Below are 23,085 nucleotides of genomic sequence, written 5' to 3'. Positions count from 1 at the left end.
CTGGGAGAGACACATAGACCTCACATCCAGCCTATATTACTGGGAGAGACACACAGACCTCACATCCAGCCTATATTACTGGGAGACACACAGAGACCTCACATCCAGCCTATATTACTGGTAGAGACACACAGACCTCACATCCAGTCTATATTACTGGGAGAGACACATAGACCTCACATCCAGCCTATATTACTGGGAGAGACATACAGACCTCACATCCAGCTTATATTACTGGGAGAGACGCACAGACCTCACATCCAGCCTATATTACTGGGAGACACACAGAGACCTCACATCCAGCCTATATTACTGGTAGAGACACACAGACCTCACATCCAGTCTATATTACTGGGAGAGACACATAGACCTCACATCCAGCCTATATTACTGGGAGAGACATACAGACCTCACATCCAGCTTATATTACTGGGAGAGACGCACAGACCTCACATCCAGCCTATATTACTGGGAGAGACACACAGACCTCACATCCATCCTATATTACTGGGAGAGACACACAGACCTCACATCCATCCTATATTACTGGGAGAGACACACAGACATCACATCCAGTCTATATTACTGGGAGAGACACACAGACCTCACATCCAGCCTATATTACTGGGAGAGACACACAGACATCACATCCAGTCTATATTACTGGGAGAGACACACAGACATCACATCCAGCCTTTATTACTGGGAGAGACACACAGATCTCACATCCAGTTTATATTACTGGGAGAGACACAGACCTCACATCCAGCCTATATTACTGGGAGAGACACACAGACCTCACCTCCAGCCTATATTACTGGGAGAGACGCACAGACCTCACATCCAGCCTATATTACTGGGAGAGACACACAGACCTCAAATCCAGCCTATATTACTGGGAGAGACACAGACCTCACATCCAGCCTATATTACTGGGAGAGACACACAGACCTCACATCCAGCCTTTATTACTGGGAGAGACACACAGATCTCACATCCAGCCTATATTACTGGGAGAGACACACAGACCTCACATCCAGCCTATATTACTGGGAGAGACACACAGACCTCACCTCCAGCCTATATTACTGGGAGAGACGCACAGACCTCACATCCAGTCTATATTACTGGGAAAGACACACAGACCTCACATCCAGCCTATATTACTGGGAGAGACACAGACCTCACATCCAGCCTATATTACTGGGAGAGACACACAGACCTCACATCCAGCCTATATTACTGGGAGAGACACACAGACCTCACATCCATCCTATATTACTGGGAGAGACACACAGACATCACATCCAGTCTATATTACTGGGAGAGACACATAGACCTCACATCCAGCCTATATTACTGGGAGAGACACACAGACATCACATCCAGTCTATATTACTGGGAGAGACACACAGACGTCACATCCAGCCTTTATTACTGGGAGAGACACACAGATCTCACATCCAGTCTATATTACTGGGAGAGACACAGACCTCACATCCAGCCTATATTACTGGGAGAGACACACAGACCTCACCTCCAGCCTATATTACTGGGAGAGACGCACAGACCTCACATCCAGCCTATATTAATGGGAGAGACACACAGACCTCACATCCAGCCTATATTACTGGGAGAGACACAGACCTCACATCCAGCCTATATTACTGGGAGAGACACACAGACCTCACATCCAGCCTTTATTACTGGGAGAGACACACAGATCTCACATCCAGCCTATATTACTGGGAGAGACACACAGACCTCACATCCAGCCTATATTACTGGGAGAGACACACAGACCTCACCTCCAGCCTATATTACTGGGAGAGACGCACAGACCTCACATCCAGCCTATATTACTGGGAGAGGCACACAGATCTCACATCCAGCCTATATTACTGGGAAAGACACACAGACCTCACATCCAGCCTATATTACTGGGAGACACACAGATCTTACATCTAGGCCTATATTACTGGGTGGACTGATTGGATACAGACTGAATTTCAGGGGTCTGAGAATACAGGAATTTAGGTTGCAATGCTTCATGGGTCACAGCTGGCAGCCCCCCATGATCCGAGCCCCTGCTCCTCCTCAGTCGCTCCGTTTTGCACAGGACTTTGTAGAAAAGACTTCAGGTTTATTACAAAAGGCCTTTTATAAAAACATTTCTACAATAGATAAATACAGAGAAGACCGAGACTTACAAAACAGGTAAAATACAGAAATCTGCGGGAGCCAAACCAGTAATCAGCGATCCCATCAGGGGCCACAGGGGCCGTAAAGTGCAAAATCTGCAGAAGTCTCCTCCAGACAGAACAGAGTAAAGTGCAGCAGAGGGGCCCCAGACCGCGGAGGTGGGCCAGTGCCTGGATCAGTCCATCAGGGGGCGATGTAGGACGTCTGACCCGCGGCGTGGACCCTACAGAACTCCTGCCCTCCGCTGGCCTTGTTCCTGCAGGGCTGACCTGCCCGGGTGATGGCGTGGCAGAACTGGCGCGGAGACATCGATGACAGTGACCTGTGCGGGTAACAAGGGGCAGGGTGTGAGGGCGACATAACCCACATCTGCCCCCTACTGGTGGGTTATATCGGGTCTTCACAGCCGCCCCCTGAGAATGAGTCTCTGCAACAAGCTGCACTACAAGTCCCAGAATGCGCCACAGTAAGATCTGCTCCAGCTGCCATGCTGGGAGTAGTAGTTCCACAGCAGCTGGCTCAGTGTATATAGCAGTGATATGCTGCCTGTGGCTTCACAGCTTCTGCACTGTATCATGTAGGAGCATGCTGGGAGTTGTAGTGGCACGCCTCCCGTCTCCTTCACATTACTCTGGACACTCACATGTTGCTGCAACAAGAAGAATTTGGACTTTTACTTATAGACTCCGACATGGCATCAAACGCTGCCCCCAAGTGTCGCTGGGGAGTTCTGTCCGGCGCCATCTGCAGGAACAAGACGACAGTTACATCTGCTCTGTGCAATCTCTGCAGCTGACACCAGGGGGCGATGTCGACACACAGGTATCAGGCTGCGACCGATACACATCGCCCCCTAGTGGCAGCTGCAGCACATCATTCCTCCGAGCACTCACCGTTCTCAGGGGGCGGTCATGCCCCCGGACTGAGTTAGAGACGCTCAGTCGGCGCAGTTTCATGGCGGGAGTGGACGGCAGCGGAGTCCTCGTCCACGGCTGCGACTTCCAGTCCTGATGTGCCGGAGACGCTACCACAGACACATCTTTACACAACGTCTCGTTACCCAACACCGAATCATCTGGAAGAAGGAGAACGAGCAAAATCAGGGCGAAAACACCTGCATTGGCCGCAGGGAAGAATTATAAATGCAGCTCTGGATGGAAGTCACAAGAACAGAGAGAGAGCGCCATCCAGAGGCCGCACCTATGTGACTGACGTCCACCAGCTTCCTCAGCTTCTCCTTCAACAGAGCGTCCTCTGCCCTAAACATACAAGAGAATTACTGAAATCCTCTGTGCTGCTTTAGCATTGTTTTTTTTAAATTACATAATGGGTGTACTTACTTTTCAGGAGTTGAGCTACAAAACCCTGCATCCTCCTCTACATACGGCAGGAGCACAGGAGACTCTTTGGGGGTCGTCAGCGCGGCCTTCCTGCTCCTCACCTTCACCAGGTAGCAAATGAAACGCAGTAGCGTCCAGTGACCTGCGGGGGGCGCAGGAGAGAAACCGCAGTCACCTCAAGAAGTCAGCCATTTCTCCACACATTGGCAGAGGGTGACCCCCCTCAGATATGCAGTAGCCTTAGTTCCCGGCAAATAGGCACCCCCAGGGAGGAGGAACTCCCCCCCCCCCCCCACGTCTGTGCTCACCTATCACCGCCCCCCAGGCACCCCCCGTTGTCTGCGTTCTCCTATCACCACCCCCCCCTTGTCTGCGCTCACCTATCATCGCCCCCTCCCCCCCCCCCCCGTCTGCGCTCACCTATCACCGCCCCCCTCCCCCCCCCGCCTGTGCTCACCTATCACCGCCCCCCAGGCACCCCCCGTTGTCTGCGTTCTCCTATCACCACCCCCCCCCCCCTTGTCTGCGCTCACCTATCATCGCCCCCCCCCCGTCTGCGCTCACCTATCATCGTGCACACCAGTAACGCCGTCAGCGATCTGAACCCGAGCGACGTGTTGTGGTTGAGCTCCGAAACCGCGTTGAGCAGGATCAGGAGCAGCAGGACGAGGCGCGAGAAGCCGGGGGTCTGCAGGAACGTCATCAGCAGGGCCAGGAGAAGGAAGTAGGCGCCATGAAGGACACACGTGGAAATGGCGTCCAGGTTCCCGCCTGTGAACAGAAGTCGTGGGCGGATTATCCACAGTAATGCACTGTCATGGCTCACGGGGAGGATACCTTTATCATCCCCGCCACTCAAGAATTTGGCACGAACAGGGGTTGTTTGGTTGCCCCTGGTTCTTTCTGAAGGGGATTTATCTATATCCCACTTCCCAGTTCTGGTTTGGAACTTACAGCTCTCTGGCGCCCCCCTCACCCTCAGGTCAGTCAGGGTACTGCACCTAGGGTAATTAGTTGCAAGAAAGGCTGCCTGCTATGTACTGGCTATTGGGCACGCTGCAGCGAGAGCGATATAACTACTCCCACTCAGGCGGGAACAATAATTATCAACGCCGCCATCGCTAGAAAGCCTTGCAAATGCACAGGACAAATCAGCTGCCACCAGCTTCGATTTCTTAATTATTAACGGGTCCGGGTACTTTATAGAGCAAGGAGAGATAAGCTAGTAATTTATTATTTTACTCCAAAAAAAGGTAGGCAGTGTTTACAGAAGTATAAAAAGATATTGTAAAGACGACAAGTATCGTATGTACAGTAACAAATAAAATGGGATTAAGGTTGAAAAACCCTTACATTTCGTTATGTCATATCATCTGATGGCTGACCGTGTGCTGTGGGGGAAGGGCGAGCATATATCCAGATGCATCACCCCTGTATAACAGCTAGACCACAGACAGACACTAAAAGACTGCTGCTTCACTCACTTATTACACTGGTCAACAGCATTTTTGGTGCCAAAGATATTTCATCGAATTTAGGGTAACTTTGGGCTGCTGATTCTGAATATGTCATCAGTTTTGCCAGATTGGCTCAAGTTTTTGAGATTTTTGGTATCTTATTTATAGCACTTGTTGGTAAATGCGACGCATCATCTCATTATTTTCTTTGGATTAGTACTTGAACTGAGCAGTTCTCAATATAGTTTTGTGTTAATTAGTGTTCTAAAAGTTTGTTCATAGCTTGATTTTTGCACTAACTTTATGTTGTTGTCTGTTTTCCAGTGAAAAGCATGAACTCATCAAGAAGAAGTTGTCTTAACGATCCAGACTCATTCTGTTACATTTGTGGTGAATACACACTGCCAAAACATAGAAGAAACATAACAGACTTCGTAAAAAAAGTGTATTTTGCCTATTTTGGGGTTATGCTTGGGGACCAAGACAAGTTTTGGGCACCACACAGTGTGCAAAGCATGTATCAAATTATTACGAAAATGGAGCAAAGGACAAAGAAAAAGCTTCAAATTTGGTGTTCCAATGGTGTGGAGAGAGCAAAAAAATCATCATGATGACTGTTATTTCTGTGCAGTGCAAGTGCAAGGATTCAATAAGCATAAGAAACGAAAATGGGAGTAACCTAACATGGAATCTGCAAGAAGGCCTGTCCCTCATTGTGAAGATGTGCCTGTACCTGTGGTTACCATGTTACCTGACCTTCCCCCACCTGATGATGATGAAGTGTGTATTGGCCACAAATGTAACAGAATGAGTCTGGATCGTTAAGACAACTTCTTCTTGATGAGTTCATGCTTTTCACTGGAAAACAGACAACAACATAAAGTTAGTGCAAAAATCAAGCTATGAACAAACTTTTAGAACACTAATTAACACAAAACTATATTGAGAACTGCTCAGTTCAAGTACTAATCCAAAGAAATTAAGGAGATGATGCGTCGCATTTACCAACAAGTGCTATAAATAAGATACCAAAAATCTCAAAAACTTGAGCCAATCTGGCAAAACTGATAGCATATTCAGAATCAGCACCCCAAAAATACCCCAAATTCATTAAAATATTTTGGACACCAGAAAAATTTTTTTTTTTTGTTGACCTGTGTTATCTAGCCTAAAACCAAAGCCCTCCCCCTGTGGTGACCTCACTTAGAGGCTGGATACTACCCTATCTTAACAGTATGACAAATCCTCATCGCACATATCTTGGCATAGGAACCTGTTAGAAAGACGACACCCATGTTGTTATGCTCAGTGTGCCATAGGGATTCGTTTAAGTATAGACATGGGGTGGTTGGGTGACCCAGTTCCGTAGTAATGAGTTTCTCAATTGTGCTGGTTCTGGCACCTGGAAAACTCACTTGCTTGTGGTTCTACCGAAGCACATGCCAAAAATGTATTTGTCCCACTTCTATCATTAATCGGTGCTATGATTAGATTTGCAAGGACGAAGATACCTGGGTCCCCTTCCCCCCCCCCCCCCATGTGCTTCTACTTGTACTTTCACTTTGAAGCCATATAAATTCTTGAGGGAGGGGGGAATGAGGAGTTCTGGATTACACCCGCAGGCAGAGTGGGAAGAGAGGGTCGGAAAGGCCACAGCGTGTCTGAAAAGCCAATGTACTTTTAGGTAGATACTCAAACATGGCATATTCACATTATTGTGACATGCACCGGAGTATCTGACAACCCCCGTGTCTGACAACCAGCGCTGCCATCACTGCTCTGAGCCTGGCTTACAGTGTTTCCGCTGCCTCGCGGCACCGCTGGGCGACAATATGGCACCACAAGGAGCCATCGCAGTGGTGGCCAAGATACAAGAAGACTTCACCTTTAAGGCAAGGTGCATATTGGACGTCTCTCCCTGGTGGCGGACGCCGCAGACATCCCCGGCAGCTCCTTACCTGCCCAGATGATGAACCCCTGGATATAGCTGAGCCGGTGCTTCACACTGCGGTGCATGTGCTCCATGGCGTACAGTGCGGCGCTCAGGCTCCGGTTCATGCGCTGCAGCTTCTCCATCAGGACGTCATAGTGCAGCGCGCTGCGGTCCTGGTAGGACAGGAACAGCGCCAGGTTAGACTCTGCAGATACAAGAGAACAACAGCGGTCACCGCAGCGAGGAGCCGTAATCAGCAGGCGCAGTCACAGCCAGCAGCGCTGATACATTGTAACAAACCCTCAGCTGTGATTCCAGTACATTGGGTTCAGCACTCACCAATTTTGGCGTAGACGTCACGTGACCTGGCTCGGACTTCCGCGAGGTCGGCCATGATGGCTTTATGCCCCTTGTGCAGTTCCGCATCCTGCGCTGTCAGGTGACCACTCACATTCTCTACAGAAAGGAAAGAAAGACCCCCATCAGCGAGCGGAGGATGGGTGCAGGAGTCCACAGCCAGAGGTCTCCGCACTGTCTGGTCCCCAGGGGCAGGGTCTCCGCGGATCCCACATGGTTGGCAGCGTCTGCTGAGAGTTGTAGTGTCTCTACCAGGAGTGCGATGCAGCAGGGGGCGCTCCGGAGACGCTGCCGATCCTACATACCTATGTTTCGTGTGATTCCTTCTATCATGTCCGCCACCAGGTGGTGCCCACTGGCGATCAGCGCCTTCTCCTCTGCCAGCAGCTGCAGGTTCCCGGTGATGGAGCCCTCCATCTTCTCCTGGTTGTTCTGCAGCTGCTCTTGCTGGGTCAGGAGGTGGTCCTGGCTGCTCAGGACCCTCTGCAGAGACTCCGAGGTCAGCTCCTTCAGCTCCTCCTGCCCGTCCTGGGAAGAGACGTAATGTCAGAGGAGGGGAGGCCGCGCCCAGGAGGGGGAAGGCGCGCCCACAGAGGCCGCGCCCAGGAGGGGGGAAGGGCAAAGACAGAGGCCGCACCCAGGAGGGGGGAAGGGCAAAGACAGAGGCCGCACCCAGGAGGGGGGAAGGGCAAAGACAGAGGCCGCACCCAGGAGGGGGGAAGGGCAAAGACAGAGGCCGCACCCAGGAGGGGGGAAGGGCAAAGACAGAGGCCGCACCCAGGAGGGGGAACGCGCGCCCACAGAGGCCGCACCCAGGAGGGGGAACGCGCGCCCACAGAGGCCGCACCCAGGAGGGGGAACGCACGCCCACAGAGGCCGCACCCAGGAGGGGGAACGCACGCCCACAGAGGCCGCACCCAGGAGGGGGAACGCGCGCCCACAGAGGCCGCACCCAGGAGGGGGAACGCGCGCCCACAGAGGCCGCACCCAGGAGGGGGAACGCGCGCCCACAGAGGCCGCACCCAGGAGGGGGAACGCGCGCCCACAGAGGCCGCACCCAGGAGGGGGAACACGTGTCCACAGAGGCCGCACCCAGGAGGGGGAACGCGCGCCCACAGAGGTGCTCAGATTCTGGGCCAGGGTGGGCATCTGACCGTGCTGCTTAAACATGAATGGCTTCAATACCAGCCCCCGTCTCCCACCCCCCATTGTGCTCTGTTACCTTCAGCACTTTCATGGCCTCCAGCTGGTCCATGGCAGTTGACACCAGGGTGTTGACCGTGAGCTCGGTGCGTCGGCGGAAGTGGAGCTGTCGTGTGGCATAGCAGACGGAGCGCGCCCGGTTACTGACAATGTGGTAGGCGTTCCAGGTGTCTGGGTCCATGGGGGACGTGCACTCGGCGAGGGTCTGCGGACAATGGACCAACTCAGTAAACCGCACGGCGTAAGAAGTTCTGCTGAGCACCGCCTGTCCTGCTCACCATGTCCTCCGTGCAGGGGTACGTCCGCCGCCCCTCCACTTCTGCCTGGCAGTTGAACAGCGAGACCCCCAGCTTGGCGATCTCTTCCTCCGACATGTCTGTGCACGACGCCCTCAGCTGACTGACAACCTGTAAGGAGACGGAGGCGCCATCACCACACAAGACCCATACTCCAGTCACATCCAGAGCTGCAGCCGCACTAGAGCTGCGGGGCCTTACAGTCTCTGCACTGCCGTGTTATTGGGGGAGGGGCAGTCGGACTGTCATCTGCTGTGGATGCAGCTCTGGGTGTGACTGGAGTACAACAGGATGAACAGAGCAGGACCCCCACACTCCGCACCTTGTAGTGACAGCTGTCCAGAGGCGACAGCTCCAGGATTTTGGCTTCAGCTAAAAACTTCTCATCAGAAGTGGTCATCTCAAAGGGGGCGCTGGAAAGAGATCGGGGGTCCAGGGCCGCCTCCTTCTGGGGGGCAGACGAGTCACTGGGAGACTTGCTGGTGAACCAGCCAAAAAAAGCCCCAATCCCCGTAGGAAGGCAGAGGACGAAGAAGAGCAGAAAAACATGGCGGCCGGGAGACATCACGATAGCTGCAGGAAAAAAGGAGATGTAATACCTGTCCTCACCACAGGGGGTGGTGTAGTATCAGGAGTGATACCCCATCCTCACCACAGGGGGCGGTGTAGTGTCAGGAGTGATACCCCATCCTCACCACAGGGGGCGGTGTAGTATCAGGAGTGATACCCCATCCTCACCACAGGGGGCGGTGTAGTGTCAGTGGTGATACCCCATCCTCACCACAGGGGGCTATGTAGTGTCAGGAGTGATACCCCATCCTCACCACAGGGGGTGGTGTAGTGTCAGGAATGATACCCCATCCTCACCACAGGGGGGCGGTGTAGTGTCAGGAGTGATACCCCATCCTCACCACAGGGGGCGGTGTAGTGTCAGGAGTGATACCCCATCCTCACCACAGGGGGGCGGTGTAGTGTCAGTGGTGATACCCCTTCCTCACCACAGGGGGCGGTGTAGTGTCAGTGGTGGTACCCCATCCTCACCATGTCAAGGTGAAAATATATTTTCTTTATACACTTTTGTACTTTTATATTCTTATGCTGTGAAACAATAAGTTTTTTTTCCCTTTGCTTGCTAATGCAAATGTAACTGTATTTAAGATGGCTGCCAGTATTCACCTTTGCCCTAATTCTGCTTCTGCTAAAGAAGCAAGTTTCATATTCCAGAAGCTAAAGTATCATTTCTGTTGAAGTCGAAACTTAAAGTGACGTGGAGACAGGAGGATCCATCAGATGACGTCAGGACCAACCAGAAAGACTGAATACTAGACATATTGCTTAAACCCCGCCCTCTGCACACCTTCCCCCAATAGACCATATAATTCTGTGTACAGGAAATAAACAGTTCAGTTGCTGTGACGTTGCTACACCTTGTAGACACACGAGCATGCACTGAGTTTGAACCAGCCTTTGTCTGACTCATTCTTATCCGGTACCAATGCTCTTATTCTGATTTGGAATGACTGGTGAAGGAAGGGTATTGTCGTGACGACCCCGACAATTTGGCGCAACCAACGTGGGGCGTGGCCCGCGATCCGAGACCCCCTGGACCCATGCCTGGACGTCCGTGGACGACACCCCTAGTGGCTGACCTCGAGGACTGATCACCCTCCAAACACGGTAAGTGGAGATCACATACTATGTATGTGTCACACTTGCTAGTGTTTCAGCCATTATTGGTTTGTCTGTGGTCTCCTTGGGTCCGAGGGGTGACCGGTCGAGTGGTGAGACCGAGCTCAATCCCGTGCCACGCTTCGAACCAGCAACAGAGACGTCGCATTCTGCGCGTCCTCGTGTACACCACACCTCCTCCACCGGTCATTGTACTCCATTCAACCACCCTACCCGTAACTATTGCCTAGTAGTGAAATAGAGTGAAAGATTGAGAAAGTTGTAGATTGGGGGCGGCTTAGAGAAAGGGATAGGAGACGCAGCCTCTGATATTGTACAAATTGGTAATTAAGACGTCCCAAGAGGGGGACCACCAGAATCTCATAGGTAATTAAGATGTCCCAAGAGGGGGACCACCAGAATCTCATAGGTAATTAAGATGTCCCAAGAGGGGGACCACCAGAATCTCATAGGTAATTAAGACGTCCCAAGAGGGGGACCACCAGAATCTCAGTGGAGGGGTCTCATTAGGAGACCGCCTCCCAACGTTTAGAATATCGTGACAGGACAGACTGTAATCACTGGTGTTCAGGTTAGGGACAGGATATCGAGCACGAGGCTCTTTATTCATAGCACGTTGAACGAGAAGCTCCGTGTTTAGGACCCAGTGTTGTTGTCGCTGTCAGCGGCCTGCTGCAGAAGGGCGTAGTATTCTGTGAGTCATGTTGCGTCTCTTAAAGCAGAAGAAGTCTGTGCCCCACAAGTTAGATGAGCATGCTGTGGAAGTCAAGACAATAGTAGAGTCACGGGAGGGCGAGAAGGCAGTCAAGAAAGTTGAGAGGTTGTACAAGCATGTAGGATTGCCCTCGTCAGGGAGATTGCAGCCGTCTACATGGCACAATCTCAGAGAGCAAAAGGGGCATGTTGAAAGATAAAGGATTGTTAGAACAAGCGCAAGCTCATCTGCGAGTTGCGCGAGGCTTAAAGAACGAGGGATGGAAAGAGGTTGATGGAGAGGGAGGATCAGAGGATGCAGAGCCCGTGTTTGGTTATAAAATACATCAATCATTGGTTTTTCTAAGGTGTTCTGGCATATGAATTGGGTGAAGGTTTCGTAGAAATTAATTGAGTCTGAGAACTGCTGTATTCTGTTAGTGTGTAGGACACCCGATGGGAGGGGTCAAACAGCTGCGCTGTTGCTTTTTTCTTTCTGTGTTGAGGAATGCTGTAAATTCTTATCTCTGGGTCTCTGGTATGGAGGGGGCAGTCGCTGCGGTCTCTCTGAATTTTCTATCCTTGTGTAGAATGTGCTGGGAGATCTGTGCTTTATTTAAAGCAATAGTACAATATTGTATTGAAGTAGAAAGAATTATTGTAAGTTTAAAGTGAAATATGGTGTCTTGTTTTAGAAGGAAACTTGTAAGAGATCGTTTGGTTATCAGTGTAATTGAAAGATTGGTAAAAGATTCATCTGCTTCAAGTTGAGTGGTTGATATAGCAAATTAAGGATTAACAGAGGACGTGAATTCGGATCTGTTTTTGTTATGTTGAAAAAAGGAAAGTTGTCTATTACTATGACAAAAAACTGGATGTTTGTGGTGCAGGAAGGAACTGAGAAAGTGACTGAGATTAATGTGTTGGGAAAGCAAACAATAAGAAATTTGGTACAGGGGGGCTCCCTGTTAGGTAATATGGTCCCTCCCCAGAAAATTAAGCCTCTTCTCCCGACTGTAAGCCCTATGCCCCTTAACCCCAAGGCACCAATATATCCTAGACTGCCGAGAAGTTCTGTGGGCGTCTTATGGTAGTATTTCAAGATTTGGGGTTTTCACTGTATAATAAAGCCTATTCACACCTTTTTGTGGTAGCTTTGATATCCAGCCTTAAACCTGAATTGAAAGAGGCAATAATGTCAGTTAGACCCGACATCGAGAATTCCACTCCGGACGATGCATAGAGAAAAAAAGTAGTACAAAGTTTTCAGAAAAACTTAACCCATTCTGTATCAGCAGTGAAATTAGAGGTTAAATCAGCAGCTGCAGTGATTTTTTTACTCGCTCTCTAGCCCCAGCTTCAAGGACACAGCTCCCTTCCTTATCAGTGGCCCAGGCTCCAGCTCCAGCCCCCCTCCCTTACACAAATCCAGTCTCATACTCCAATATCCTTTTTAACCCTATGTCTGGGAATCTCCCTCGCTATGTTAATTCTCAGATCAAGAGCTTATTTTAATTAGGGTAGATGGCAGACCCAATAAATATACTCTCACAAAACCCATCCCTGTGGGACCTTTCCCTGAAGTTACTGCTCAGTTCGTAATCTCTCCTTCATGTCCGGTAAATTTACTGGGGGCAGATTTATTATCACAGTTCCGCTCCAGAATACAATTCCAAGATGATGGTCAGATGGTATTTACGGTATATAACCCCTATGCAGATGAATATAATGAGATGTGTATCTTACACGCCCTTTCCCAATCAGTTTGCAAAAAAAATATATGGGCGAGTGTCTTTTACCCTGGCAGTTAGAATATCCTTATGTCACGCTGCTTCAGTATGCGGGTAATCTTTTGTTGTGTGCACAGACAGAGCAGGAAGCCATTGTTGCCACTGTTAGCCTTCTCAAGTATCTGGCAGATCTGAACTGACGGGTTTCGGCCACGAAACTTCGGTTCTGCCTTGGTCAAGTGATATTTTTGGGTCACGGTCTCCTTCAGGGTGCCAGACACCTCACAGAAGAAAGAAAAATAGCCGTCAGCTACAAAAGATGAGACTGAGCTCCAGCGTTTCCTTGGACTATGTACTTATTGTTGTCAGTGGATACCGGACGCATCCCGCATAATGCAACCTCTCTACAAGGCCCTGAAAGACTGTTCAAGATATGCTGATGATTTTGGCAGATTCCACACCAGATACGCTGTTACTACGGAAGACACTGTAGTGCCTGGAGCTGCACTCCCTCCCTCCCTGTCAGCACAAGAAGCAGAACTTCAGGATCTGTCTACTGCATGTGTTCTGGCCAAAGACAGGCGGGCTAATATATACACGGACTCACAGTATGCATTTGGTATTGCTTATGATTTTGGAGCCCTATGGGCCAATCGAGTGTTTGTTACTACCGCCGCTGCTGAAGCTGTTAAAACCCTCATGGACTCAATCGAATTACCTACTCAGGTGGCCATTACCAAAGTTAAGGAGCACGGTCCTAGGAACAGTCCACAGACTGTTGGTAACGCCTCTGCAGATATGCAAGCAAAAAGCTGCTGCTTTCCTACCCGTTGAACAGACCATACCAGCTATGGTGACCACACGCTCTCAGCGTAAACAGTTACAAGAAACACTGACTCTACAGGAACCTGATGATCTATGCCAGACTGAGGTTTTCTGCCGGACCCCGCGAGACCGCTTAATGACGATGCAGAGAATGTCTCCAAAGGAAGAAGTGAAGCAGTGGAAAGCTGATGGAGCACGTATGGACAATGGTCTCTGGAAAAAGGACCAACTTGTGTGTTTCCCTAAGCGGATGTACCCTGCTATTGCCACGTGGGCACATGGGCCCACACACCGAGGAAAGAACAGGCCCTTGACCTGGCACAAAAATTCTACTGGACTCCAGGTATTTCTACAGTCCTGACAGCACTCAACCGTGCATGTAATATCTGTCAGACCTGCAATCCCGGTCAACTTCAACGTGTACCCCCGAAGCATCTTGCTAAGCCCGACTATCCTTTGCAAAAGCTCCAGGTGGACCATCTCACGTTGCCTAAGTCTGGAAGGTATGAATATTGTCTGGTGGTTGTCGACATGTTCTCCAGAAGCATTCCCCGTTACCAACGTGACTGCAAAGACCACAGCAAAGAAACTGGTGATGGAAGTTATATGCAGATATGGTGTTCCAGAAGTTGTTGAAAGTGACCAAGGCCCGGCCTTTCCTTTTCATGTGTCAGGAGGTTCTGACAATGCTTGGATCCACTGTAGCCCTCCATACCATCCACAATCTAGTGGGAAAGTTAAGAGGCTGAACGGCACACTGAGGGGACAATTGACCAAAATGATGCAGGAGACTACGGCTCCATGGCCAGGGCTCTTACACATTCGTACTACCCCTATTGCAAAACATGGCCTGTCCCCATATGAGATATTGTTTGGTGCTAGACCCTCAGTTACAAATTTTCAGTCTCAGTAGTTGTCAGAAGAAACTGACCGTGCTGTTCAATATGTTATTCAGCTTAGTAAAAACGTTGCTAACACCCATGTTTTAGTTTCTTCTTCCCTTCCAGATTCAGCAGAAACCGATATTTGTCAAAACTTGAAGCCTGGTGGTCTTATGGTCGTGAAAAGCTATGTCAGTAAAACTTGAAGGAAAGAGCACCTGGATCCACGCTTCACACTGTAAGGCTACGTTCACATTGGCGTTCCGCCAATGTGCGTCGCTGTTGCGTCGGCGACGCAGCGGCGACACGCCCCTATGTTTAACATAGGGGACGCGTGCGTTTTTTGGGTGGCGTTTTTCGACACTTGCGTCGTTTTCGACGCTAGCGTCGGACGCAAGAAAATGCAACAAGTTGCATTTTCTGTGCGTCCGATTTTGGTCAAAAAACGACGCACGCGTCGCAAAACGCGCGCGTTTTTGCGCGCGTTGCTGACGCAGGGCGGCGCAACGCTAGTGTGAACGTAGCCTAAAAGAGACCGGACGAGCGCCTAGTCGCAGCAGTGATTAAAGAAAAATGTTGTTGTTGTTTTTGGTCCTAGGGCCAGGGGTTATCCTCACCCCTACCTTTTCGGCCCCTATTGTAAATAAGAATTCCGGTGCCACTATTCTCTGGGTAAACCTAACGGCCCCGGTAAATATCTGGCGATTTGATTTCTGCGATGTAGTCAAGTGCCCCGAGACTCAACGGGTGGTAGAGGGAATCATCCAGTATTATATATGTGTTAGAAGTCTTCTCCATAGAAACACAAACAGCCCCAAGGACAAATTTATGGTTAGAATGGGTAAGATACAATGTAAGAGTCCAGAATATCTCTGTAGGATGTATTGCTTGTGCTGCAGCGAATACACATCGATACACACATGCATTGTTTTTTCCTGATAACAATACCACTGCCTGTGTTATGAATCTGTTGAAGGATTTGAAGTCCACTGATTGCTCAGATTATGTCCCACTAATTCATGAAGCACCCAAACTAAAGGTCCCAGGAGGAATAGCCGTATTCGCTGATAATTATACCTGCTATAATTCCCACGACACTACAGGTACACCAGTAGGGGTCTTCGAGACAGGTTTCTGCAAAGAGAACAGTTCCCTAGATACTGACTTGCTAGTTAATCATACACAGTATATGTACGGCATTTATTGGTTATGTGGAGATGGTAAGCTCCGTCCTAGGTTGCCTAATGCCTGGATAGGTCAATGCACCCTTGTTAAACTAGCTGTGCAGTTCAAGATTTTACCTTGGGATCCAGAGACACCTGATGAAGGAGGAGAAGTCTCGATCAGCTCCACATGAGTTATGAAGAAGATCCATTAGTATATGTTGATGCTATTGGAGTGCCAAGGGGGGTGCCTGACCAATTTAAAACCCAGAACCAGATCTATGCTGGCTTTGCTTCCATAATCCCACAAGTGCAGATTAATAAAAATGTTGATTGGATCAATTACATGTATTACAGTGAACAAAGGTTTGTCAATTTTACTTGTGAAGCCTTCCAGGGTATAGTTGAGGAATTGGGCCCTAACACTAGAATGACCCTCCAAAAACCGACTAGCCCTTGATATGATCTTAGCTGAGAAAGGAGGCGTTTGTGGGATGGTGGGAGAGGAATGTTGTACCTATATCCCTCAGAACTCTGGGGTAAATGGAAAGACCATGATAGCCCTTAAAAAGATAAATGGGTTAGCAGCAGAATTAAAAACTAATGCTGGAGTAGACACATTTCTTTTCCGGTTGGTTGGGTGGGCTCAAAGGATTCCTCCAACAAGCTTGTCTGGTACTGATTGCCCTTCTTGTAGTTGGATCGATAATCCTCTGTTGTGTTATTCCCCTGTATAAAAAGGTTATCACTGAGGCAACTCCGACTGGCACCTTCCTCAACCAAGAAGTAGACTCACCAGAGTACGATGGCACTGATCCAGGGGAGATCCCTAAGTATGTCCCCATTAAGAAATTAGACAAAACCCCTTATTCTCAGATGTTGCTAAGAGATTTAGTTTAGGGACAGCGGGAGAACTCCATGTGAAGCTAGTGAAGGGTTCAGCTGCCTGGAGGCCTCTCACAAGGGGAGAGCTTCTGAGGTGTCTGGATGAAGAAATCCACCTCCCCTTTCCCCATCACATGGACAGTCTCAAAGGATCTTTCTTTTTAGGAAAAAACTTAGTGTTTAGGGGGGATTGTCAAGGTGAAAATATATTTTCTTTATACACTTTTGTACTTTTATACTCTTATGCTGTGAAACAATAAGTTTTTTTTTCCCTTTGCTTGCTAATGCAAATGTTACTGTATTTAACATGGCTGCCAGTATTCACCTTTGCCCTAATTCTGCTTCTGCTAAAGAAGCAAGTTTCATATTCCAGAAGCTAAAGTATCATTTCTGTTGAAGTCGAAACTTAAAGTGACGTGGAGACAGGAGAATCCATCATATGACGTCAGACCAACCAGAAAGACTGAATACTAGGCATATTGCTTAAACCCCGCCCTCTGCACACCTTCCCCCCAATAGACCATATAATTCTGTGTACAGGAAATAAACAGTTCAGTTGCTGTGACGTTGCTACACCTTGTAGACACACGAGCATGCACTGAGTTTGAACCAGCCTTTGTCTGACTCATTCTTATCCGGTACCAATGCTCTTATTCTGATTTGGAATGACTGGTGAAGGAAGGGTATTGTCGTTATGACCCCGACAACCACAAGGGGCCGGTGTAGTGTCAGGAGTGATACCCCATCCTCACCACAGGGGGGCGGTGTAGTGTCAGGAGTGATACCCCATCCTCACAACAGGGGGGCGGTGTAGTGTCAGGAATGATGCCCCATCCTCACCACAGGGGGGCGGTAAAGTGTCAGGAGTGATACCCCATCCTCACCACAGGGGGCGGTGTAGTGTCAGGAGTGATACCCCATCCTCACCACAGGGGGGCGATGTAGTATCAGTGGTGATACCCCATCCTCACCACAGAGGGCGGTGTAGTGTCAGGACTCAGGAGTGATACCCCATCCTCACCACAGGGGGCTGTGTAGTGTCAGGAGTGATACCCCATTCTCACCACAGGGGGGCGGTGTAGTGTCAGGAGTGATACCCCATCCTCACCACAGGGGGGCGGTGTAGTGTCAGGAGTGATACCCCATCCTCACCACAGGGGGGCGGTGTAGTGTTAGGAGTGATACCCCATCCTCACCACAGGGGGGCGGTGTAGTGTCAGGAGTGATACCCCATCCTCACCACAGGGGGGCGGTGTAGTGTCAGGAGTGATACCCCATCCTCACCACAGGGGGGCGGTGTAGTGTTAGGAGTGATACCTCATCCTCACCACAGGGGGCGGTGTAGTGTAAGGAGTGATACCCCATCCTCATCACAGGGGGCGGTGTAGAGTCAGGAGTGATACCCCATCCTCACCACAGGGGGGCGGTGTAGTGTCAGTGGTGATACCCCATCCTCACCACAGGGGGCGGTGTAGTGTCAGGACTCAGGAGTGATACCCCATCCTCACCACAGGGGGCGGTGTAGTGTCAGGGGTGATACCCCATTCTCACCACAGGGGGCGGTGTAGTGTCAGTGGTGATACCTCATCCTCACCACAGGGGGCGGTGTAGTGTCAGGAGTGATACCCCATCCTCACAACAGGGGGCAGTGTAGTGTCAGGAGTGATACCACATCCTCACCACAGGGGGCGGTTTAGTGTCAGGAGTGATACCCCATTCTCACCACAGGGGGGCGGTGTAGTGTCAGGAGTGATACCCCATCCTCACCACAGGGGGCGGTGTAGTGTCAGGAGTAATACCCCCATTCTCACCACAGGGGGGCGGTGTAGTGTCAGGAGTGATACCCCATCCTCACCACAGGGGGGCGGTGTAGTGTCAGGAGTGATACCCCATCCTCACCACAGGGGGGCGGTGTAGTGTTAGGAGTGATACCCCACCCTCACCACAGGGGGGCGGTGTAGTGTCAGGAGTGATACCCCATCCTCACCACAGGGGGGCGGTGTAGTGTCAGGAGTGATACCCCATCCTCACCACAGGGGGGCGGTGTAGTGTTAGGAGTGATGCCCCATCCTCACCACAGGGGGCGGTGTAGTGTCAGGAGTGATACCCCATCCTCACCACAGGGGGCGGTGTAGTGTCAGGAGTGATACCCCATCCTCACCACAGGGGGCGGTGTAGTGTCAGGAGTGATACCCATCCTCACCACAGGGGGCGGTGTAGTGTCAGGAGTGATACCCCATCCTCACCACAGGAGGGCGGTGTAGTGTCAGGAGTGATGCCCCATCCTCACCACAGGGGGGCGGTGTAGTGTCAGGAGTGATACCCCATCCTCACCACAGGGGGGCGGTGCAGTGTCAGGAGTGATACCCCATCCTCACCACAGGGGGGCGGTGCAGTGTCAGGAGTGATACCCCATCCTCACCACAGGGGGGCGGTGTAGTGTCAGGAGTGATACCCCATCCTCACCACAGGAGGGCGGTGTAGTGTCAGGAGTGATGCCCCATTCTCACCACAGGGGGGCGGTGTAGTGTTAGGAGTGATACCCCATCCTCACCACAGGGGGGCGGTGTAGTGTCAGGAGTGATGCCCCATTCTCACCACAGGGGGGCGGTGTAGTGTTAGGAGTGATACCCCATCCTCACCACAGGGGGGCGGTGTAGTGTTAGGAGTGATACCCCATCCTCACCACAGGGGGGCGGTGCAGTGTCAGGAGTGATACCCGGCATTAGTACAGTGTCACAAATAACGTTACCGCAGCAGCTGTCAGTCGGTGTGGACAGCCGTGTATCGGGACAGCCGGCAGGCAGCAGCCGCACAATTACCTGCCTTCTCTCTATGCTCGAATCTCCCGCGCTGATATCTTTTATAAAAGATCGGGTGAGTGACGTCACGTCCAATCCCTTCCCTGCAAAGCACAGCGCCCCGCCCCCTCCATGTCCTTCTGCCTCAGGCTCCGCCCATCCCCAGTGTGCAGCTGTGCGGCGCTCAGGATGGGTAAATGCTAGAGTGTATGGGCTCCTTCCAGGTGTGACGTCATTTCCGGGGGCGTGTCGTATCGGGAAGGGGGCGTGCTCTCAGTCATATCATGTCTCTGCGGCTTCGGAGGTTAATGCTTCTCCGCTCCGTCCTCACCCCCCAGAGGCTCTTCTCAGAGCCGCCCACATCTCCTGGAGAAGAGCCACAATTCCTGCTGCGGGGCCGGGGTGACATCCGGTGCTCGGGTGGATTGCAGGGCAGACGGCGGAGCCCTGAGCTCCCGGGATCGGTCACATCAGTGTTAGAGTGAAGAGACGAGATTTCCATGATGCTCTGGATTGTGGCTGTGAGCGGCGTAATGTGTGCGGTACAGGAGGCAGAGCTCCTCTCCGGGATCTCCCATTCCAGTGTGGGGGGAGAAGGGACGAGTGCTCGGCTGTGACCACGGGGCTGTGTGGAGGGGAAATGGTCGGTGTACGGGTGATCGATGTCGGAGCTGTAAGGGCTGAGTATTATTATGGAGTCTCTGCGGTGTAACCCGGGAAATACAGGCCGGATTGGGGCATTGGTAGTTTATTGAATCGCTGCGCAGAGAAGCTCGGTAGAGCGGACCTGAGAGGGAACTGCAGATTGGTGACGCATTTCTGGGGCGTGTACGTTTATCTGCTCTCTGATTGGCCGGTCACTGAGCGTTTAATGATTTTGAATTTCCCGCTCATTGTAAAATTTGTTATTTTTAGATGTTTCAATATTGTTGGAAAACAAAAAGAAAATCATTCAGGATCAGCAGCAGCCGCTCATCAACAGGACTCATCCCCAGCAGTAACTGCTCCATCCACGTTACAGGTGTAACAAGACCCTGGCAGCTCCATCCCCCCAGTAGAAGAGAAATAGCTGAAATACAGGATGATAAAAAGAAAACACCAGCACTATATCAGGGTATACAGCGCTATATGGGGGTATACAGAACTGTATAGAGAGTGGTGGATATACAGCGCTATATGGGGGTATACAGAACTGTATAGAGAGTGGTGGATATACAGCGCTACATGGGGGTATACTGAACTGTATAGAGAGTGGTGGATATACAGCGCTACATGGAGGTATACTGAACTGTATAGAGAGTGGTGGATATACAGCGCTATATGGGGGTATACTGAACTGTATATAGAGTGGTGGATATACAGCGCTACATGGGGGTATACTGAACTGTATAGAGAGTGGTGGATATACAGCGCTATATGGGGGTATACAGAACTGTATAGAGAGTGGTGGATATACAGCGCTACATGGGGGTATACTGAACTGTATAGAGAGTGGTGGATATACAGCGCTATATGGGGGTATACAGAACTGTATAGAGAGTGGTGCATATACAGCGCTATATGGAGGTATACAGAACTGTATAGAGAGTGGTGGATATACAGCGCTATATGGGGGTATACTGAACTGTATAGAGAGTGGTGGATATACAGCGCTATATGGGGGTATACAGAACTGTATAGAGAGTGGTGCATATACAGCGCTATATGGGGGTATACAGAACTGTATAGAGAGTGGTGGATATACAGCGCTATATGGGGGTATACAGAACTGTATAGAGAGTGGTGCATATACAGCGCTATATGGAGGTATACAGAACTGTATAGAGAGTGGTGGATATACAGCGCTACATGGGGGTATACAGAACTGTATAGAGAGTGGTGGATATACAGCGCTATATGGGGGTATACAGAACTGTATAGAGAGTGGTGGATATACAGCGCTATATGGGGGTATACAGAACTGTATAGAGAGTGGTGGATATACAGCGCTACATGGGGGTATACTGAACTGTATAGAGAGTGGTGGATATACAGCGCTACATGGAGGTATACAGAACTGTATAGAGAGTGGTGGATATACAGCGCTACATGGAGGTATACTGAACTGTATAGAGAGTGGTGGATATACAGCGCTATATGGGGGTATACTGAACTGTATAGAGAGTGGTGGATATACAGCGCTATATGGGGGTATACAGAACTGTATAGAGAGTGGTGCATATACAGCGCTATATGGGGGTATACAGAACTGTATAGAGAGTGGTGGATATACAGCGCTATATGGGGGTATACAGAACTGTATAGAGAGTGGTGCATATACAGCGCTATATGGAGGTATACAGAACTGTATAGAGAGTGGTGGATATACAGCGCTACATGGGGGTATACAGAACTGTATAGAGAGTGGTGGATATACAGCGCTATATGGGGGTATACAGAACTGTATAGAGAGTGGTGGATATACAGCGCTATATGGGGGTATACAGAACTGTATAGAGAGTGGTGGATATACAGCGCTATATGGGGGTATACTGAACTGTATAGAGAGTGGTGGATATACAGCGCTATATGGGGGTATACTGAACTGTATAGAGAGTGGTGGATATACAGCGCTACATGGGGGTATACTGAACTGTATAGAGAGTGGTGGATATATAATAATAAATAATAATAATAATAATTTTATTTATATAGCGCCAACATATTCCGCAGCGCTTTACAAATTATAGAGGGGACTTGTACAGACAATAGACATTACAGCATAACAGAAATACAGTTCAAAACAGATACCAGGAGGAGTGAGGGCCCTGCTCGCAAGCTTACAAACTATGAGGAGAAGGGGAGACACGAGAGGTGGATGGTAACAATTGCTTTAGTTATTCGGACCAGCTATAGTGTAAGGCTCGGGTGTTCATGTAAAGCTGCATGAACCAGTTACCTGCCTAAGTATGTAGCAGTACAGACACAGAGGGCTAATACTGCATAAAGTGTATTATAAATAGGCCACACAGGGATCGTTAGGTTAATGCATTGAGGCGGTAGGCCAGTCTGAACAAATGAGTTTTTAGGGCACGCTTAAAACTGTGGGGATTGGGGATTAATCGTATTAACCTAGGTAGTGCATTCCAAAGAATCGGCGCAGCACGTGTAAAGTCTTGGAGACGGGAGTGGGAGGTTCTGATTATTGAGGATGCTAACCTGAGGTCATTAGCGGAGCGGAGGGCACGGGTAGGGTGGTAGACTGATACCAGGGAGGAGATGTAGGGTGGTGCTGAGCCATGGAGTGCTTTGTGGATGAGGGTAGTAGTTTTGTACTGGATTCTGGAGTGGATGGGTAGCCAGTGTAATGACTGGCACAGGGTAGAGGCATTGGTGTAACGGTTGGTGAGGAATATGATCCTGGCTGCAGCATTCAGGACAGATTGGAGCGGGGAGAGTTTTGCAAGAGGGAGACAGATTAGTAGAGAGTTACAATAGTCCAGACGAGAATGAATAAGTGAAACAGTCAGAGATTTTGCAGAGTCGAAATTAAGAAAAGGGCGAATTCTAGAAATGTTTTTGAGATGCAGGTAAGAAGAGCGAGCCAGTGATCGGATGTAGGGGGTGAATGAAAGGTCAGAATGAAGGATG

The 23,085-nt window shown here is 50.0% G+C and overlaps 1 protein-coding gene across 1 annotated transcript; it reads right to left on the bottom strand.

Moving 5' to 3' along the window:
* Positions 1 to 2,257: 2,257 nt before the first annotated feature.
* On the bottom strand, positions 2,258 to 9,447 carry LOC138643197 (protein brambleberry-like). Its single transcript, XM_069732040.1, has 12 exons — positions 9,111 to 9,447; positions 8,771 to 8,899; positions 8,512 to 8,697; positions 7,595 to 7,817; positions 7,272 to 7,388; positions 6,958 to 7,137; positions 4,107 to 4,313; positions 3,543 to 3,684; positions 3,403 to 3,461; positions 3,096 to 3,277; positions 2,846 to 2,946; positions 2,258 to 2,524 (listed from the first exon to the last, which is right to left on the bottom strand). Exons 1-12 carry the CDS (start codon positions 9,351 to 9,353, stop codon positions 2,386 to 2,388), a joined length of 1,908 nt encoding a protein of 635 aa, XP_069588141.1. The 5' UTR covers positions 9,354 to 9,447; the 3' UTR covers positions 2,258 to 2,385.
* Between the last annotated feature and the right edge of the window lie 13,638 nt (positions 9,448 to 23,085).

This window comes from Ranitomeya imitator, chromosome 6 (genome assembly GCF_032444005.1).
Source record: "Ranitomeya imitator isolate aRanImi1 chromosome 6, aRanImi1.pri, whole genome shotgun sequence".
In the NCBI taxonomy this organism is placed as follows: domain Eukaryota; kingdom Metazoa; phylum Chordata; class Amphibia; order Anura; family Dendrobatidae; genus Ranitomeya; species Ranitomeya imitator.
The sequence above is the reverse complement of the archived record's forward strand: the minus strand, read 5'-3'. Positions and strand labels throughout refer to the sequence as shown.